Source organism: Idiotropiscis lumnitzeri, chromosome 1 (genome assembly GCF_059441095.1).
Source record: "Idiotropiscis lumnitzeri isolate Australia: NSW breed Sydney's pygmy pipehorse chromosome 1, RoL_Ilum_1.0, whole genome shotgun sequence".
Lineage (NCBI taxonomy): Eukaryota > Metazoa > Chordata > Actinopteri > Syngnathiformes > Syngnathidae > Idiotropiscis > Idiotropiscis lumnitzeri.
Window position 1 is genome coordinate 19,810,254 of NC_142391.1, and position 18,463 is coordinate 19,828,716.

At 41.2% G+C, this 18,463-nt stretch overlaps 1 protein-coding gene across 2 annotated transcripts; it reads right to left on the reverse strand.

Annotated features, from left to right (window-relative positions):
• Window positions 1-1,296: 1,296 nt before the first annotated feature.
• On the reverse strand, window positions 1,297-18,162 carry LOC148343549 (mitogen-activated protein kinase kinase kinase 7-like). 2 transcript variants are annotated; one of them, XM_088318251.1, is made up of 14 exons: window positions 17,963-18,162; window positions 16,171-16,281; window positions 15,443-15,508; window positions 14,955-15,000; window positions 13,499-13,637; window positions 7,982-8,106; window positions 6,787-6,915; window positions 6,127-6,257; window positions 5,088-5,172; window positions 4,333-4,466; window positions 4,115-4,253; window positions 3,087-3,148; window positions 2,492-2,607; window positions 1,297-1,662 (listed from the first exon to the last, which is right to left on the reverse strand). In XM_088318251.1, the coding sequence occupies exons 1-14, from the start codon at window positions 18,026-18,028 to the stop codon at window positions 1,491-1,493; spliced, it is 1,521 nt and encodes a 506-aa protein (XP_088174377.1). In that variant the 5' UTR covers window positions 18,029-18,162; the 3' UTR covers window positions 1,297-1,490. The 2 variants fall into 2 exon arrangements, with proteins under 2 accessions (XP_088174377.1, XP_088174445.1); XM_088318319.1 differs by having other exon boundaries at window positions 18,010-18,156.
• Window positions 18,163-18,463: the final 301 nt, after the last annotated feature.

Genomic DNA, 18,463 nt, shown 5'->3' on the forward strand with positions numbered 1-18,463 from the left:
CAAAATGAAGGCATTAGGCCCTTTTTTCCCCACAAATTTCAACAAGTATTTCTTAACAACTTCGACAATGACCAGTTGCAACATTATGAGAACTTGCACAATCCAATGAAATCCAAAAGTAAATGCAGTGCTGTAGTTCGACTCTACCAACGCCTCTCAAAATAATGCAGTGCACTTACACATCTCTGCAAACTACAACCCCAAAAACAAACTACCTGCCCGACAAAGTCAAAACTGAACATTATTTTGTCGGGGCCAATTTATTTAACCTCTTCTGTCGTCACAATCGTCATTTGACTGCCCAAAGTGGTCGGAATGTTGTAGTTAATACAAAAGCCGAAACAATAAGAGAACAAACATTTGCAAGAATTCATATGAACTAAAAATACAAAACATAAATGGATGGATGCTGAGGAGTAAAAGATGAAAGCCAAAAGAAAACAAGTCTATTTGCTTTTAAATGTTGATTTTTTTTCCAACTTACTGATTAAACATGATACAAAGTCTAAGCTTCAGTCTTGACTTCATGAAATATCATTTTCGAGGTCAAATTAGCATGGGGAAAAGTGTACCCAAAAAAATCACTTTGTGACAGATAGATTGAAAGAGGAGGGAGGCCATCTAAACTGAGGAGAGGGCTCCCGATACCACATAGAATGCTGTCTTTTCATCTCTTCCAAAGGTATTGAATTATTTAGCCTCTAATAAGTAAGAGCCACTTTTCACCTTTCTTTATGACTAGTGTTACAACATAAAGCAAAGAGAAATACAAGAATAATGACAAAAAGTGATGCGTGCGTGAGAGAATTGGACTGAAATACAAGGCAAGCACTATGATGTGTTATCATTGTAAAAGACATTTCTCAAGGCCGACCATTGAAGGAAAGAAGCCATGTGACCTCGAGGAACAGGGTTGAAGACCTCTGGTGTACAGTATTTCCGCGACCATCACCGTGCCATGTTTAAGTTTTGCTCAGTGTACGTACTCGGCACAATGTGACATAAGGCAAGTGTAGCACTGTAAGTGGCTACATTCCGATGTGATAGAAAAAAATGTGGCAAAGGTGTTCAGTTCGGACTGAAAGGGTGAAATGGGTGATTTACTCAAACAGCGTAGGGTTGTGATGAAGTCAAATGAAGGAAATATTGGTTTCATCTTGTGATGTCTCATTTTAGTTTGTACACTTTTATGAGCCCACGTCGCTCCTTCGATTTCTTTTCTACTAGTCAGAGATGGAGGGAACCGAATCTGTCCCGACTGACTTGGGGCAATCACAGAGTACAGAGACTGACTATTACACAGTCATTGCGCAGGAATTGATCCCACAGTCAGTCAGCTGTGTAAACGAATGCACTATCAATGATGAGATGCATGCCTTTTTTTTTTTGTCTGAGGCCAAGACATCCTCAAATCCAGGCCACTTCACGGAGTAATTCCACATGAGATAACAGAATGAATTAACAAGGAAAAATAGAGTCTGTTACTGGCTTTAGTTCTGCGGTTGGTCTTGACTCTTTATCAGGCTCAGTTTATTTCTGAGGCCCTGACAGTAGGCGGAAAGGCTACTGTTGTCCTCCAGCAGCTTGGTGTGCTCCTGCATAATTCGAGATGATGTCTGGTGCTCTCTCTGGCCCTCCTCCAGTTCTGAGATCAACTCCTGCCTAAATAGAAAGGAACACAATGTCTTGTCACTTGTACTTTATTTTTCAACTCATTTATTTCTTCTTTTTTTCACTAACAGATAGAATCATGAGTATATATATATATACGTATGTAAGAATAGAAATCCATGCCTTTGTTACTTCAAGGCTAGATTACTGTAATGCACTTTATTTTGGAGTCAGCCAGTCCTCCCTTAAGCGCCTCCAACTGGTCCAAAATGCTGCTGCTCGTCTTTTAACTGGAGCTTGGAAGTCGCATCACATAACCCGAATCTTGGCCTCTCTTCACTGGCTCCCAGTGCACTTTAGAGTTTGCTATAAGATACTTCTGTTCGCCTTCAAAGCTTTAAATGGCCTAGCCCTAACGTACCTCCTCTCAGCACCTCCACCCCTACGCACCTGCCCGCTGCCTCAGGTCTGTGGATCAAATGTTGCTGGAGGTGCCGAGGACTAAGCACAGACTCATGGGGAATCGTGCCTTTTCTGTTACCGGTCCCTTCTGATGGAATGACCTCCCATTGAATGTTAGGCGAGCATCCTCTCTGCCCATTTTTGAAACTCGTTTGAAGACACATTTTTATTCTTTAGCTTTCAACTCAACATGAGACTGTCACTGTTCTTCTGGTATCTATTGTATATGTGTTTATTTGTTTTATTTTGTGTTCTAATTAGCTGCTAATTTATATGACGGCATATGGAAAGCGCTTTGTGATAGCTCCAGCTGTTGTGAAATGCGCTGTATAAATAAAATTCTATGGTATTGTATTGTATTGAAATCAGCATAAGCAAATACACGGGCGCCAACCTTGCATTAGATCATATCACTTACTTTCTCCTCACAAGTTCAGCAATCTCGGACTGAACCCTGATATAATCTTGAGCCATCTTGATGTGCTGCTCAAACACAGCCATTGACTCTTTGGAGTTAGGACACGGGGCCAGGGGCTGAAAAAGAAAATAGAGTTCAAATTGTGACAGCTAACTAGACGAGAGTAATACTTTGATCATAGACCATATCGTGGTTCAAACATCCCGGCCAAGACTACTGTATGATTTGGAAATATTTTATTCTTTTCATGTAATGCTGCCTGCAGCTAATTTTTCGTAGACATTTATTTTGAACATAGCTCATTTATGCAATACCATACACACGTCAATTTCATCATGGTCATCACCTTCGTAATGCACACCTGATGCATCATTATAGTTGTGACTTCATTCAAGTACAGTACCCTGACTTTCAAATTAAGTTTTATTCTTCATGCTCCTTTTTGAATGTGTAAAAAAAAAACAGTAGCATATGTACAATTAACAAAAGTGACTAAGGAAATGATGTCAAACAATTTGAATCACAATATTTTAAACTGTTTTGTTTTCAGCAGTACTCTGTAGGTTATTATGGAATTCAAAAATCCTCGACCTACCTGTAACTGATGATCCAGTTTTAAGTAGGCCATGGGAACGGAGCTGTCAAAACCATTTGTTGCTACATGCAGAAAAACATACACAAACGGATGTCCTTACTTATCACAGGTGTAAAACACCAGTTGTTGATCATTGTGAAAAATATCAGGTGGGCAACCAAATATTTATTGATATAACTATATATTCCTATTCCTAAACTTTGTGTGGAAAATATAGACTGTCTTCACTTGCTAAAAGACTGCATTCCAATGCTGTCTTTTTTATGGTTCAGAATATTGACATTCTGTTGGTCAGGTTTTAAGTATTGTTAACATGCAATTTTGCAAACCCCAGTTGCAATGAGGTTGGTATGTTGTGTCAATAAATACAAAAGTCAACTGAATACACTACAAAGAACTCTTTTGCAATTTGATGGCGGCAACACGTTTGAAACAGTTAAACAATATTACATCAATCAAGCCATTTGACCACATTCTGCATTTTTTGTGTCTCAAGTTAAATCCTTCACGCAAAAGTAAATGGGCTATCACGCGTATAGCGCTTTTCTACCGACGGTACTCAAAGCGCTTCACACTATTACCTCATCGACCTTCTGATGACATACCATCAGGGGCAACTGGGGGTTCAGTTTTTTGCTCAAGGATACTTAGACAAGGTCACAATTGATTGGGATCGAACCCACAGCCTTGAATTGATCTTCAATTAGGTTCGCATTTAACCCTTATACAAAATGTTTAGTTTTACTTCTCTAGTATGCATAATATAACCTACACATTCAAAATGTACTATCTGCCTGAAAAACAAAAAGAAGAAAAAAACTTTCACGATTAGGAAGGAGATATTGTAACGTCTTCCAAAGTTATGACATTTTCAGACATCTGCCACCATGAAATTACGTTATTCTGTATGCTTTTTTGATAGAATGCATAGTGCCCTCTCAATTATGAAGTTCGTTTTGGCTCCAAGAGGCAAGTTCCATTCTCTGTCATCAGTTGCCATTTTCAAGAATCATATGAGGCAGCCCTACCTTGAGGGCTAATCGTCATCCTCAACTCCGACTGACTGGTAGTAAATACTGGGCTGGAGCAGGAAGTGGGGCTTTGGGAGCGTCGGAGTTGACTGCCCCCACTGGACACTCTAGACAGGCCAGTTCGCAATGTTGCAGTCTGAATGAGTAGAAGGAAAGACATCAATCATATCTATAGCGCTCTCGACATGTAACATTAAGTTCTATACTTTTATTACTTTTGATTGTTTAAACTGGTGTGGAAATCTGGCCTCAAAACCTTTCAGGGTTTCATCTCGGCCAAAGTCTTGGTTGTGTTCGTCTGGGTTGTCCTCGCTCAGGTTAGTTCTGATCGTACTGTCAGGATATGGGCCTGTGGACAGCAAAAATGATCACCTCTAAACATTATTTTTAAAAACCACAAAAGCATAGAGTACACATGAAGACTGGAACGGTTACCCGTGTATTTAGTGATGATGTGAGCAGCAGGATGAATTTGGAAGTCTAACATAACCATTAATTGCTCCTAAACTCTAAGGACCGGGTAAAGGGGAGGGGCCACTACAGTTCCTCCATTTCAGCTAGCAGCAAGGCCTTATACACCGAGGCAATGATGTTTACGCAACGTGAGAAGAAGCACAGCATAAAGGCATCCGCTCGCTTTTATTGTCTACTCCAACCAGGAGTGACAAATAATGAAGACTTGAGAGATAATTGTGAATTGCTCGCCATTAATCATCTGACACACAGCCACTCTAGAAAAAAAATGTCCTGAGACAAAGTTAAATTTTTATAAGCGAGCTACCATGGTGCTTTGTAGCACAAGTGCAATGTTCAACCCCATCAGCATGGTGGGGTCATTTGCCTCCTCCACATTGCGACACTTGGTGTGTGACGTTTGCGCAAATGTACATCGCAAAGACTAGGTTGTCTGGAACAATTTGTAATTGTATGCTTTTCACATTACACAAGATAATATAACAGTATGCTGCACCTGTACTTGGAGCCGATGACGAGCCACTTCTATTGGTTGATGATTGATGGGGAAGCCTGAGAGGTTCATCAGACCCAGGGAAGTACTGAGAAAACAAAGGTTCGGGATGTTTAAAGCTTGCTTTGAGGTGCAGGGCAGACTGTGAGCTTGAGGCAAAAGTGACATTGGAGTTGTGTCAAGGTAGATGATCTTTTCAGAATATGCCTTCTAGTTTCACTGGATGTAATTAAGAAAAAAAAAAAAAAGTAAATTGATTCAAGTTACAATAATATTACGGTACTTTGATTATTTCCCTAACTGCATTTCTAACAGGTAACTAGTAACTGTATGTATGTATCCATTTAATAGTCAGATGCACCCCATGTTTGGAAAAAATGGGTCAAATATTCTCATATACTGTTACTAACTATTGTTATTTGGGCAAGTCTCTTCTAACAATTAAAACTAAAAAAAAAAAAAAATTACAGGATATATTATCCCTCCTCATATTGTATCGGACGATATTGGATATCAGAATTACTCCAGGCCGTAATATTGGTATGGTATTGAAGCAGAAAATGTTGGGGAAACCCTAAAAACAACGCATGTCAAGAATACAAGTTGGTACTCAAATTAAATCATTGATTAGCAAAACTGTTCCACAAAGAAAAAAAAAATTAGAGCCTTGACTACAAATTGTTCAAGCTGTTAATGTTTCACTTTAAATCCGTGCCTATTTATACAAAATAAGCTTTATTTATTTATTGATATGTATTTTTGCATTTTCTTTCTGTACTGAATGTGAACCAAACCATGATGTTAACAGTACGCAGCGAATTGTGATTTTTGTTGTACTGCTACGTGCATAGCGAGTTCACATTCATGTGGTTTCACTATTATAAGTGCCCCTCCTGAAAGCAACTATGATGTGTCTGTCTGCACCCTGCAATTTATTGGCAACCCACGTCAGTTGAGATGGGCTCCAACTTCCCAGGGGCATTGAAAAATATGGACAGTACACACGATCAATGGCAGAAAAGAAATGAGGTGGACAAAGTACCTTCATTAGATAGCTCATGGTGTTTTTGATTTGCTCCATAGATGGCCTCTGGTTTGGCTCTTTATCCCAGCAGCGGGTCATCAGTGTCTCGATGGGCTCTGGAAGGTCTTTAATCAGAGGCGGCCTTGTACCTGTGGCATAACGAACAATTGTTTTTCCAAATGAACTATCAAAGTATTTTAGAGAGAGATGTGTTACCCTGTGTCATAAGAACGGTTAATGGCCTGCTCCAAGGACTGAATATCTGAGGAACAATCTCAAAACTGCCATCTAGACAAAGCAGCCTTCATCCTTGAGAAAGCTGGTGCAGTTTGCTTATGAAGAATGAATGAGGCAACACCAACAAATTTTAGTTTCCTGATCAAAAGCCGCTGTGGCAAAAAACAGTCGGTGGAGTTGCGTCCATTTTTAAAGCATTATTTCGGTGTTAAGAAATTTTATTGAGTGAATTAAACGAATTTGAATATCTCAGTCTTTTGGTAAATAATGATCCAAATATTATTGTTGCAATCAATTATATTAATTTATGGAGGGATTTGAAGACATGCGATCAGTCATCTCCACTGACTATGTTGGCTGCCTTCATCTTGGAGAAAAATACCAAAGAACTTTATACTGTACTCAATAATTTTGGTCACTCGCAAGAAACAAGACACTCACCTCTGTGGACAGCCCACATGATACAAAATGCTGAACCGCCAATCTCGTCAAAGGGTTTTTTGCGCGTGAGGACTTCCCACAGGATAATGCCCCAACTGAACACATCACATTTTTCACTGTAGTTACTACCTGAGGGATACACACAAACATTCAAATAATCAGGTGAAATTGTACGCATGTAAATAGAGACCCAAAGTTTGACTCGCACTAAAACCGCAGCATTGTCATACACAATTGACTGCAAGTATGAAAACGCAGTGCAAAAACAATTAAGAAGGGAGTTTTAAAAGCAACCACCAACACAAATTACCATCACTTAAATTAGGCTTAAGTTCAAGTTTACCAGACGTCAGACCGCTAGATTTGTTTTTATGGGGATACCTAAAAGACAAATTCCACGCAATGAGACCTCCAACACGCTCAAACAGATGCTTCCCAGAATGCAAACAATGCATCGCCACACAGAGCCAAGGCATTTCGTGGAATAACGGGAGGGCCGATGTCCTGCCCGTTTTCCACCTCTCCCTGGTGCAACACAACCGAACGAGCGTTACCTAGCTTTTGCTAACCTTGCTGATTATCTGATCATTTGAATCAGCTGTGTTGCAGCACGGAGAGTTGGAAACAAACCTGCAGGACACCGGCCCTCTAGGAACAGGATTGAGGACCCCTGGCGGGGCTAAATGTCCGAAATACAACCAGTTGAGATTTTGTGCTCATTCTTGTTATTGTCTGATTGAAAAGCAATTGGGAAGGTATTTTTGATTTTATGTAGGTGATCATATGAGCTCACGTTTGGCCCACCTCTTCCAAGTGTGCCAGAGAGGTGGAAGTGTATACTTACCCTAGCCCTCACACTACCCAAAGACTTCAGGGGTGAAGTGAGTCCAAGCACACATGATTCTAGAGCAGGGGTCCTCAATCCTGTTCCTCGAGGGGCTGTGTCCTGCAGGTTTTCCATCTCTCCCCGGTCTGTAGAAGCTAGATAACGATCGCTCAGGTGTGTTGCACCATGGAGAGGTGGAAAACAGGCAGGACACCGGCCCTCGAGGAACAGGAATGAAGACCCCTGTTCTAGAGTGTGAGGGCACCCGGAATTGACTATTTGGACCAATGCAATAATTTGCTTCTTTAATCACCCTTCTCACACATACCTTCCATCCTGTATTAGCTTACAAATTGTCCATCTGCTCACCTTCAAACACCTCTGGAGCCATCCAAGCTGCACTGCCTTTATTGTTGGTCATATAAGTCTGGATGTCACAAGCTGTTCCAAAGTCGCATATCTTCAGCACCGTACCACGAGACACCAGGAGTAAACTGAAACAATCCAGTGGAGAATGATCTCTTACTTGAGGACTTTAAATGCTATACTGCAATGGGAAGTTAAGTTAAATGTTTTCTTTACAATATGTTTTCTGCAGCCCCACTAATCTCAACACAGTATTCTGACTAATAATTGCGTTTGTGGAATATGAATTAGTGCTGCACGATATTGGAAAAACATACAATATGCGATATGCATGTTGAAAGGACGATATACGTTGCAATATATGACGTGCCGAAAGAAATTATTTCCTCATGAAAGAATTACCCTTAGATAAATGTCCAACTATTAGGTCCAACTAGACAAATTTAAGTTTGCATCTAACTGGTCAAATACAAATAAAAGCAAACGATTACCTAAGAAAATGATTGCACTTTTTTGAGATATGCATATTGAATAGACCATTATAACGATAGATAGATATTTTTTTTTTTGCAATATATTGTGCGCCCTAATATGAATTAATCAGCAATTAAGCAGTGTTTTTATCCATCTCAGCGGGCAGCCGTTTTTAATTCATAATCCACAAACACAATACAGTAATACCCCGCTACTTCGCGGTTCACCTTTCGCAGCTTCAGTGCTTCGGGGGTCTAAAAAATATTCGGGGGCATTGTAGTTTCGCCGAGCGGCACGAGGGGCCGCTGGAGCGGTTAGACGGCCGGCGTGCGCCGAAGAGGAGAGTGTACGAAGAAGAGAGTGGACGAAGAAGAGCAAGTTCCCCCGGACACGATTGGTGGCGACGTTTCGCGCGGTTCGGACCGTACCAGAGCTCCCGCCGGCGTGCGTGGCAGTTAAGCCGTAGAGGAGCACTTTCCCCGGGCACGGGCGGTTCCAAGCGGCCCCTAAGTTTAACCGAATGGAAGCTCCGGGGGAGGAGGGCGGGCGTGTGTCCCAGTTAAGCCGAATAGGAGCACCTCTTCCGCCCGGGCACAAGCGGAGCGTGAGGCTTTCAGTTATGAATGAATAAATAAATAAATGAAGAATGCCACCTTTCATTTAACCGTCATGATCCATGCCTGTCATGCCGCGTGTGTTTTTGTATTTTCAGCTGTGTGGGCGTTCCTCCAGCGATCGTCTCGCGCCATGCCGTCAGCTGCTGCGAGACGCGCTGATTACACTGACTATATTGTGATTATAATAAATATCTTTGAATCACCACCTTTTTTCCCGTGTCTGCGTTTGGAGAGTCCTGCTCATAACATTCACAGGGCACACCGGACGGCGTTCCAGCAGGTAAAAGTCGAAGTAATTAAATAAATACAAAAAGAAGTAATTGAATAAATACAAAAATAATGGCTGGGGAATAAAAAAATAAGTTTTAATATTTTTTTTTTTTTGTTATAACATGAATTTCACTCTCTCTTTCTCTACCATATATATATATATATATATATATATATATATATATATATATATATATATTTTTTATTTTTTTTTTAAGCATTTTTGAAGGTGCGCCGCTACTTCGCGGATTTTCAGTTTTCACGGGTGGTCTCGGTCCCCATTAACCGCGATAACCGGGGTATTACTGTATACAATATTAATCAGAATGCCGTGTTTAGACGTATGAGCATACAGAACGTATTATAAAGGGAAATTTTGACTTGACTTCGCCTGTAATTGTTTTTTATAACGGCAAATACACTCAAATAACAGTTGATTAGTCTGTTCAGTAACACCTTTGCAGGCAAAGACAAAGAAATAAAAAAAACAAACAAACTGCAGGGCACATCTTTTTTTACACAACTTGACTGGCAAGTGGAAGGGTACTATACGCTGCAAATTGTTATTCCTTTGACTTATTCAATTTACAAAATTTTGCTGGTCCCTCATTCGTCAACGGCCTGGATCATTTTTTTTCAAACCGGACCAAACTAACGGTCAGTCCGTCATATTTTAACCGTCCTTTCATCACTGCATCCGTGAGTAAATTATACCCCCCACCAAAATAACAAAACAAAAAACAAACACGTCATTGTTCATCTGATGAATTTGATTAATTTGGTAAATGCAGTGTATCTACATCATACGGTAGGTTTTACACACATATGTTTCACAAACGTCTAGATGTAAATCCGGTCAAGCTTCCCATTTCTCAGGAGAGGGAAGCAGTGCGCCATCCACTCTGTGTATGGTGAGCATGGGGTGCTGCTGACTCAGGACGCTGTGGTATGCTTAGGAGAAAACTTTGAAGACACCAACTGATGTCTACACGCACTGTGTACTGGACTACATCAAGCTCTGCATGGAAACTGTGTCCCTACACAGGACCATACGGACCTTCCCAAATGCGAAGCCCTGGATGTCCAGCAGGGTCCGCTCTCTCCTCAAGGCCCGTGACGCTGCCTTCAGGTCGGGCAACAAAGCCCAGTACAGGGTGGCTCGTGCTGCCCTGAGCAAAGGCATCAAGCTAGCCAAGGCAATCTACAAGGGGAAGCTGGAGGCCCACCTGGCCAGCAACAGACCACGGGAGGTGTGGCAGGGTCTACGGAGCATCACCAACTTCCGTGGCAGCAGCACGACCTCTGTAGACCCGAGTGCATCGCTGGCAGAGGAGCTTAACTGCTTCTTCGCTCGCTTTGACTCGCCCCAACCGTCACACCCCTGCACTTCATGCTCCAACTCCCCCCCACTCACCCTAGAGGAACACGATGTGAGGCGCGCGCTCCTGGCTGTTAACCCCAGGAAAGCTACTGGACCCGACGGAATACCAGGCAAGGTCCTCAGAGCATGTGCCCACCAACTGTCACATGTTTTCTGCAGGATCTTCAACCGCTCCCTGGCTCAAGCAGTCATCCCCTCCTGCTTGAAAACTTCCACCATTATTCCTGTCCCCAAAAAGTCACCCGCCGTCCACCTGAATGACTACCGTCCTTTTGCTCTCACACCAGTCATCATGAAGTGCTTCGAGAGGCTGGTTCTCCAGCACATCAGGGACTGCCTTCCTCCCACTCTGGACCCCTACCAGTTTGCATACCGGGCTTACAGATCCACTGAGGACGCCATCGACACTGCTCTGCATGTTGTGCTGGGCCACCTGGAACAACAGCAGAGCTATGCAAGGATGCTCTTTGTGGACTACAGCTCGGCATTCAACACGATCATCCCAGACATCCTCGTCGCCAAACTGGACATTCTCGGCCTGCCTGCCCTCACACGCATCTGGATTAAGGACTTTCTGACCAACAGACCCCAGACTGTGTTGCTCGGCCCCTACACGTCCTCCACCCGCACGCTGAGCACCGGTTCCCCTCAAGGATGCGTGCTGAGCCCTCTCCTATACGCCCTCTACACCTACGACTGCAGCCCAGCCCACGGCAACAACACCATCGTCAAGTTTGCTGACGACAGTGGTCGGTCTGATCTCGGAAGGTGACGAGACAGCCTACAGAGAGGAGGTCCAGAGAGTGACGGCTTGGTGCGAGGACAACAGACTGCAACTCAACACTGCAAAAACAAAGGAGATCGTCGTCGACTTCAGGAGGAACAAGACGGTACTGCCCCCCCTCTGCATCGAAGGCGTGCGTGTGGAGAGGGTCCACACGTTCAAGTTCCTGGGAGTACAGATCTCCGATGACCTTTCTTGGACTCACAACACCACAGCAGTGGTAAAGAAGGTCCACCAGTGTCTGCACTTCCTGAGAGTCCTCAGGAAATTCAACCTGGACAGGAAGCTGCTGCTGGCCTTCTACCACTCGTCCATCGAGAGCCTGCTGACGTACTGTGTATCCACCTGGTACAGCGGCTGCACTGAGGCGGACAGAGTGAGGCTCCAGAGGACAGTCAAAACAGCGCAAAGGATTATTGGCTGCCCTCTCCCCTCACTGTCGGACATCTACACCGCCCGGTGCCTCAGCAGGGCTCTCAACATCGTCAAAGACAATACCCACCCAAACTCCCACCTGTTCGACCTGATGCCCTCTGGCAGGCGCTACAGATGCATCAAATCGAGGACCAATGGACTGAGAAACAGTTTCTTCCCGAGAGCCATCTCTATTCTGAACTCTCACACACACACGAGACCACCCTTACCTTGCAGAACAGCATCGTGATGTGTTTTTATATACCCTTCAGTATTATTTTCCATTGCTCTCTCTCATTTATCTAATTTATATATTTGTCTGTATTATTGTTGTATTGCACTGGACAGGGGAGCTCTCTAATCTCGTTGCACTCTTGAGTACAATGACAATGAAGGGATTTCTAATTCTAATTCAATTCTACCAAGACACCTTGCTATTAGAAAGCACATATTGGCAAGTCAAATATTTGGGGTTGAGGTCACTAAAAAGGTTTAAAAGTGGTAGGGCCATGGTAGAGGATGAGATCCACTCAAAGTTCCTAAAGGCTCTGGTTGTTGTGGGATTGTCCTAGTGAAAAACTTCTGCAACACTGGGTGGATGTTGGGAACAGTGGCTCTGGACTGGTAGACCTTGGTGATGGTCGCACTTTTTAAGAAGTGAGGCTGGAAAGTGTGTTTCAACTCTAGGGGACTCATAATATTAATCTGTTCTGGCGAGGCGGGTCTATAAGGGAGCAGAATTGCAAATTCATAAGTCTGATTCATTTCCAGTGAGGGTAGGAATGACCCAAGGCTGTGCTTTGTCACCAATTCTGTTCAGAACTTTACGGACAGAAGTTCTTGGTGCAGCTGAGGAGTTGAGGGCATCTAGTTTGGTAGCTTCAGTATTACTTTTTTCAAAGAAAGAAAAGAAGTTCTTTGTAGATGGTATCGTTTTGCTGGCTTCATCAAGATGCAATCTTCAATTCTCACAGGAGTGGTTCGTGAATCTGTTTAGAAAAGAATCAGCACCACCAATTCTGAAGCCATGGTCGCCAGTGAGTGCCAATTCAGAAGAGTGACCTCTTTCTCTTCCTTCCCCAAGTGAAGGAGTTTTCGTGTCTTGTTCACACGCTTCCCTGGTGAGGTGTTCAGGTGCACATTCCACCCGTAGGAGGCCGGCATAAACTGGAAATGCCTCGGGATAACCTTGAAAGAGCAGGATAAGTAGCACCGGAGAGGAAGGTTGATGCTTTCCTACTTGGGTTACACCCCACTGCAACCATCTTCCCAATCCATATGTAGGAGAAAATGAATGAATGGATGGATGGCCACGGAGAATGGCAGGTTATGGGCGAGCTGTCAGTTCATCTACAAATTTTTGGGTGTCCACGGAAAACGACCCCTCGTGTGCGTTGCTTTCCGAATTGTGTATTTAAAACAAACAAACAAAAAACAATTCTGCTCCAAATTTGTCAAGACGCCTTTTTGAAATTTAAAAATGATTTGGTTAAACTTCAGGGAAATGGGAACACTATGCTGTCGAACCAGTAATAAGAAACAAATACTGTGATTTACAATGTGTATTTCTTAAATCTTACTTTGGTGGTTTGAGATCTCTGTGAATTATTGCCTTTGGTTTCATGGCATGCAGATAAGCAACCCCCTGGGCACACTGCAGACACCAGCTCATAGCATGAGAGGCTGTGTAGGGCGCCTGCGGCTCAGCACTGTGCAGGACTGGCAGTGACAAGAGACAGATGTGCATTTCTATAAAATGGTGTTCACAGTGCTCCAGTTCACTTATAGTGGATATAAAAAGTCAACACATCACTGTTAAAACGTCAATTTTTCTTTGTAGAGAATGTGACCAAGTCAGTGGCTTATGATGCTAACGCTATAGTAATTTTATTTTTTGTTATTTTATATATATATATATATATATATATATAATATATATTATATATATATATATATATTATATATATAATTTATATTATATATATATTATATATATATATATATAATAATAATATTATAATATATATATATTATATATATATATTTATATATATATTTATATATATATATATATTATATAAACTGAGGTTTAAAGAGATGTTTAAATTTCATCTGTATTTATTTTTAACTAGTTTAAAGTTCGGTGCAAAAGTTTTAAAGTTAAACCTTGTTGGTGCAATCCAGCCACGTGATATAAGTAAAGGTGATATGACAACATAACATAAAACCTCCCCTCAAATTGGTCAACAATCTTATTTGCGTGAACACCCAAAAACAACAAGTTGCAGTAGAAATGCAAACCACATGGGCCACATGAATTTTGTGTTCCCAGAAATTTATATTACCAGGAACTACTTGGTGGTGGAGGAACTAATCATCATTAAGTGGAGAAAATATGACTCAATAGTGACAGTGACAAAATTGTTGAAAAGAGAAGAACATTGGTCAGAGATGCTTAGAGCCCAACAGCATAACTGAAGGAGCAACAAAGATTTCTGGCAAGTACTGGCTGTTTACAACACGTGACAACAATCTACCATCGTCATACTATATGTTTGGGCTGTGAGGTATGATATGATGGCAAAACGGTGGCCTCATCTTGCAGAAAAAAACTAGACCTAAATCTCCGAAACTCAAGGTAAAATGGGCTAAGGGACCCAAAGAAGAAGAAGAAAAAAAATTAAAAAAACAAAAAAAGGCCAGACTTCTGCTTCATCTTCCCATGACAACGACCTGAAGCACACATCTAAATCAACAAATACGACTGACTATAAAATAATGGCTTCACCGAAGGGTTTTGGAATGAACAACTGACCCAGGCGACCTGAATCAGATCAGGTGGAGATGATCAAAAGAGGAAGAGTGGGCAAATGTGCCAATTTATCTTAAAATTTTTTACATCGCAAAAACCTGCTACTTGTAGACGGGAGTGTAAACTTTTTATATCCACTGTAAAAGGGGAGTAAATATTAGCATGTTTATGTTCTATAAAATGACATCCAAGTGCAACTTTTTAATGGACATAAAATGACTCACGGTTATATAAAGAGCCACACTCTGCATATTCCATGACCAAACAGACCTGAGAATTGAAAAAAAAGTCACTTTATGTTAATGTTGGATAACCTCTTCCATAAAAAAAAAAAGACAAGATTACTTGAATGAGAGAAAATTCAAGTGCTATACAGGATAACGCAGCATGCACATAAGGGTTAATTAAAGTAGAAATACACGTGAATTAAAATTGGTGTAATATACAGCTTTTTTTTTAAATAAAATGGAGTGTAATTAGTATCACCGGATTGAAACAAAAGCTTGTGAGTGGATAGCTGACAGCCGATGCTTGACTGACGTTGGGGGTGAAGTGGGAATCCAATGCCATTAATATTTGCGTTTTTAATGTTCATACCTACTGCCTAAAATGAATTCATTTTGACTTGTGTGTTGCTTTAAGAATGACCCCATGTTAATGAATAAAGGTGATTTTCTTTTTTCAAACAAGGTGATAAGTGTTCCATACTTACAGGATTGTCACATGAACCATATAGCTTAACAATGTTTGGGTGATTCACTCTGGAGAGCTGGCGAAGCTGTATGAAGACAATGAGGGGGAGACGGAAAATTATTACATCTCCCTTCAGTACTCATCCAACAAATTAACTTTGTCTTTCTTCTTTTTGCTCCTGAAAAACTGTTGTAGTGTTTTATTGGATTAAGCGGGCTTCCAGAGGTGGGCATTCAGCTAGTACTGACTGAAGGTTCGTCAAGCCGTCAATGACGGACACCTGTTTTACTAATGAATTATTATTATTATCATCATCATCATTATTATTACACAATAATTTGGTTTATCTATTGAATGTTTGAGGCCGAGACAATTGTAAATATTGATTAGAATGAATATGGAATATCTTTGTTTTAGTGTTCTCAGTTGAGGTGTGGTGCTTGATTGGAACAGCGCACTGCTTGTACTCCAAATGCGTTTAACTTTAAGTAGTAGCAGTAGATCTGTCATTCCTAAAATAGTGGTGATAAACAGTCATTTTGCGATGACAGAAGCACGGTTAAAATAACAATGACGGGGTGACTACTGACTATTACAGTTTTGATTCGGCTTGAAATAACGACGGACTGACGATGACAGACAGGTAGCCCAGCTGCTGGCGGATAAAGAATGACGGAAGGGCAAAATCTACTGACGCACCCACCTCTGGTGGCGTATATCGCAACTTGGATCAAAAGTTCAAAGTACCTCAACAAGGAAAGCTTTTGTTTCACTGTCGCTCTCAATGGTCTTGATTGCCACATCCTTTCCTTTCCAGACAGCTTTGAAGACAACTCCAAACGTACCCCTGCCAACAGCCTGTCAGGAAAATCATAGCATCTCAGGTAATTTGCCAGAAATTACAATCATAGAAACTTTCAAAAATGTAAAGTCATATAGACACAGTGAAATATTTGAAAAATGTTTTTCTTATTTTGATTACTATGACTTACCAAAAATTTTAAAACACTCTTTTTCCCATTTAAAATAATAATAATAATCAAAAATAGAGGTAATAATTATTACACATGAAATTACCCAAAAAATGTCCCACTGTTTTGACCAGTGGTTCTCACTGATTACAAGTACCAGCAAAAAAAATGCACTTGAAGTACCACTGTCATAAGCAACATTAAATTGCAGTAGTGGCCACTCCCCGTCAGAAATGTGGATTTTCTCCTGAAGTGCACTTGCGACTATCCGATAAATGTTTCGCAGATAAATGAAGTGCATTTATATGCCGCTTTATCTAGGTCATATTAGGGTTACACAACATTAGAAAACTGACTATTGTGATATCGATATTATGCCGATATTTAACGTGCACATAAGTATATAACATTTTTATTATTTAATGAAAGAAATATTTGTAATGCTGCAAATAAGCAATTTCAATAAATTGTAATTCCTGTAGTTAATGACCAACTATTGGATGGTGATGCGCATCTTTGTGTCAGACAAACAAGGATGTGCCTGTCTTCTTTTCCTTTCGGCTTTTCCCTTCAGAAGTCGCCACAGTGAATCAGTTGCCTCCATCTAACCCTGTCCTCTGCATCCTCTGCTCTCACACAAACTAATTTGAATGTCCTCTTTAACTACATCCAAAAACCTCCTCTTTGGCCTTCCTCTAGACCTCTTGCCTGGCACTTGGAAACTCAGCATCCTTCTGCCAATATAATAATAATTAATAATAATAATTTGCCCTTTATTAGTCCCACAATGGGGAAATTCGAGATTCGAACCCAGGCCTCCTGGGGAGACTGGGTCCTGAACGCGGCGCCTTAGACCACTCGGCCATCTCTATCTCTTCTCTGGACATGTCCAAACCATCTCAGTCTGGCCTCTTTGCCTTTATCTCCAAAGCCCCTAACATGTGCTGTCCCCCTGATGTACTCATTCCTGATCTTATCCATCTTGGTCACGCCCAAAGAGAACCTCACCATCTTCATCTCTGCCACGTCCAGCTCTGCATCCTGTCGAAATGCGGATGTGCTTGTGCTCAGTGTTTATACTAATTGTCGTCTCCCCCATTTTAATTAACAGTTATTTCTGAATGGGAACCGAAAGAGTTTACAAAAGTTGAATTCAACTCATAAAATCCTATGACAATTAATATAACTGTCGGTGTGTTCAAAACTCTCTGACTGGATAAAGTCATGGAATCTTCAGTCAATTCGAACAAATTAACTGCAACTTTCAGCGATACAACTTTTAAATTTGACACAACACAAAGGCGGAACATGTTTCAATCCAACTTTGTTATACTTGACATTGACTTTGATCCAAAGTGAACATTTGATTTCTTTTTATTATTCTTACTTCTACAGAAATAGCACCGTTATGCTAATCTGTTTGGAGCGTTCGATTACTCTTTTGGTCGTAATAGCATCTTCACTGTATAATACTCACTGTTTTATCACTAAAAGAAAATAAAAGATAAGCACTCGAATCAACGTAATCTCCGCCCAGTTTCTTTCTAACTGTCAAAGTAAACGTTTACCGCCTCGACTTGGATGTCTTCATATTGGATGTCTTCAAAATGGTTACCAGCTGGAGGCTCCACCATGGTCGAAGAGCAGCAACACCGCAACAAATATCCGCGGTGTGCGAAAGTGACGCTTTGTTATAATCGCTGGTGTCTTTCGAAGTTTCAGCGACTGCAAGAAGTCGCAACAGACTCAGCTAACTCTTCTTCTTCCTGTTCGCTTGACATCTATTATGCCACATTAGCCCCACCTTTAGGTTTTATTTGTAATTACAACAGATTGTGAGAGAATATTTTTACTTCATTTATCGTTTTAGTGAGAAGGAATTAAATAAATGCGTTTGGTAATGAAATGATCCAGTGGTATGGAATGTGAAATATCTTTAAATTGACAAATAATTTTGCCTGTTTGATTTAATTTCATTTTTATAAAGCTTTGGTTGGCGGCAGGTTTAAATATTGGGTGATGAAGGGCCACATCACATTTGATTTCTAAAAGGGAGGAGTCAATCATAG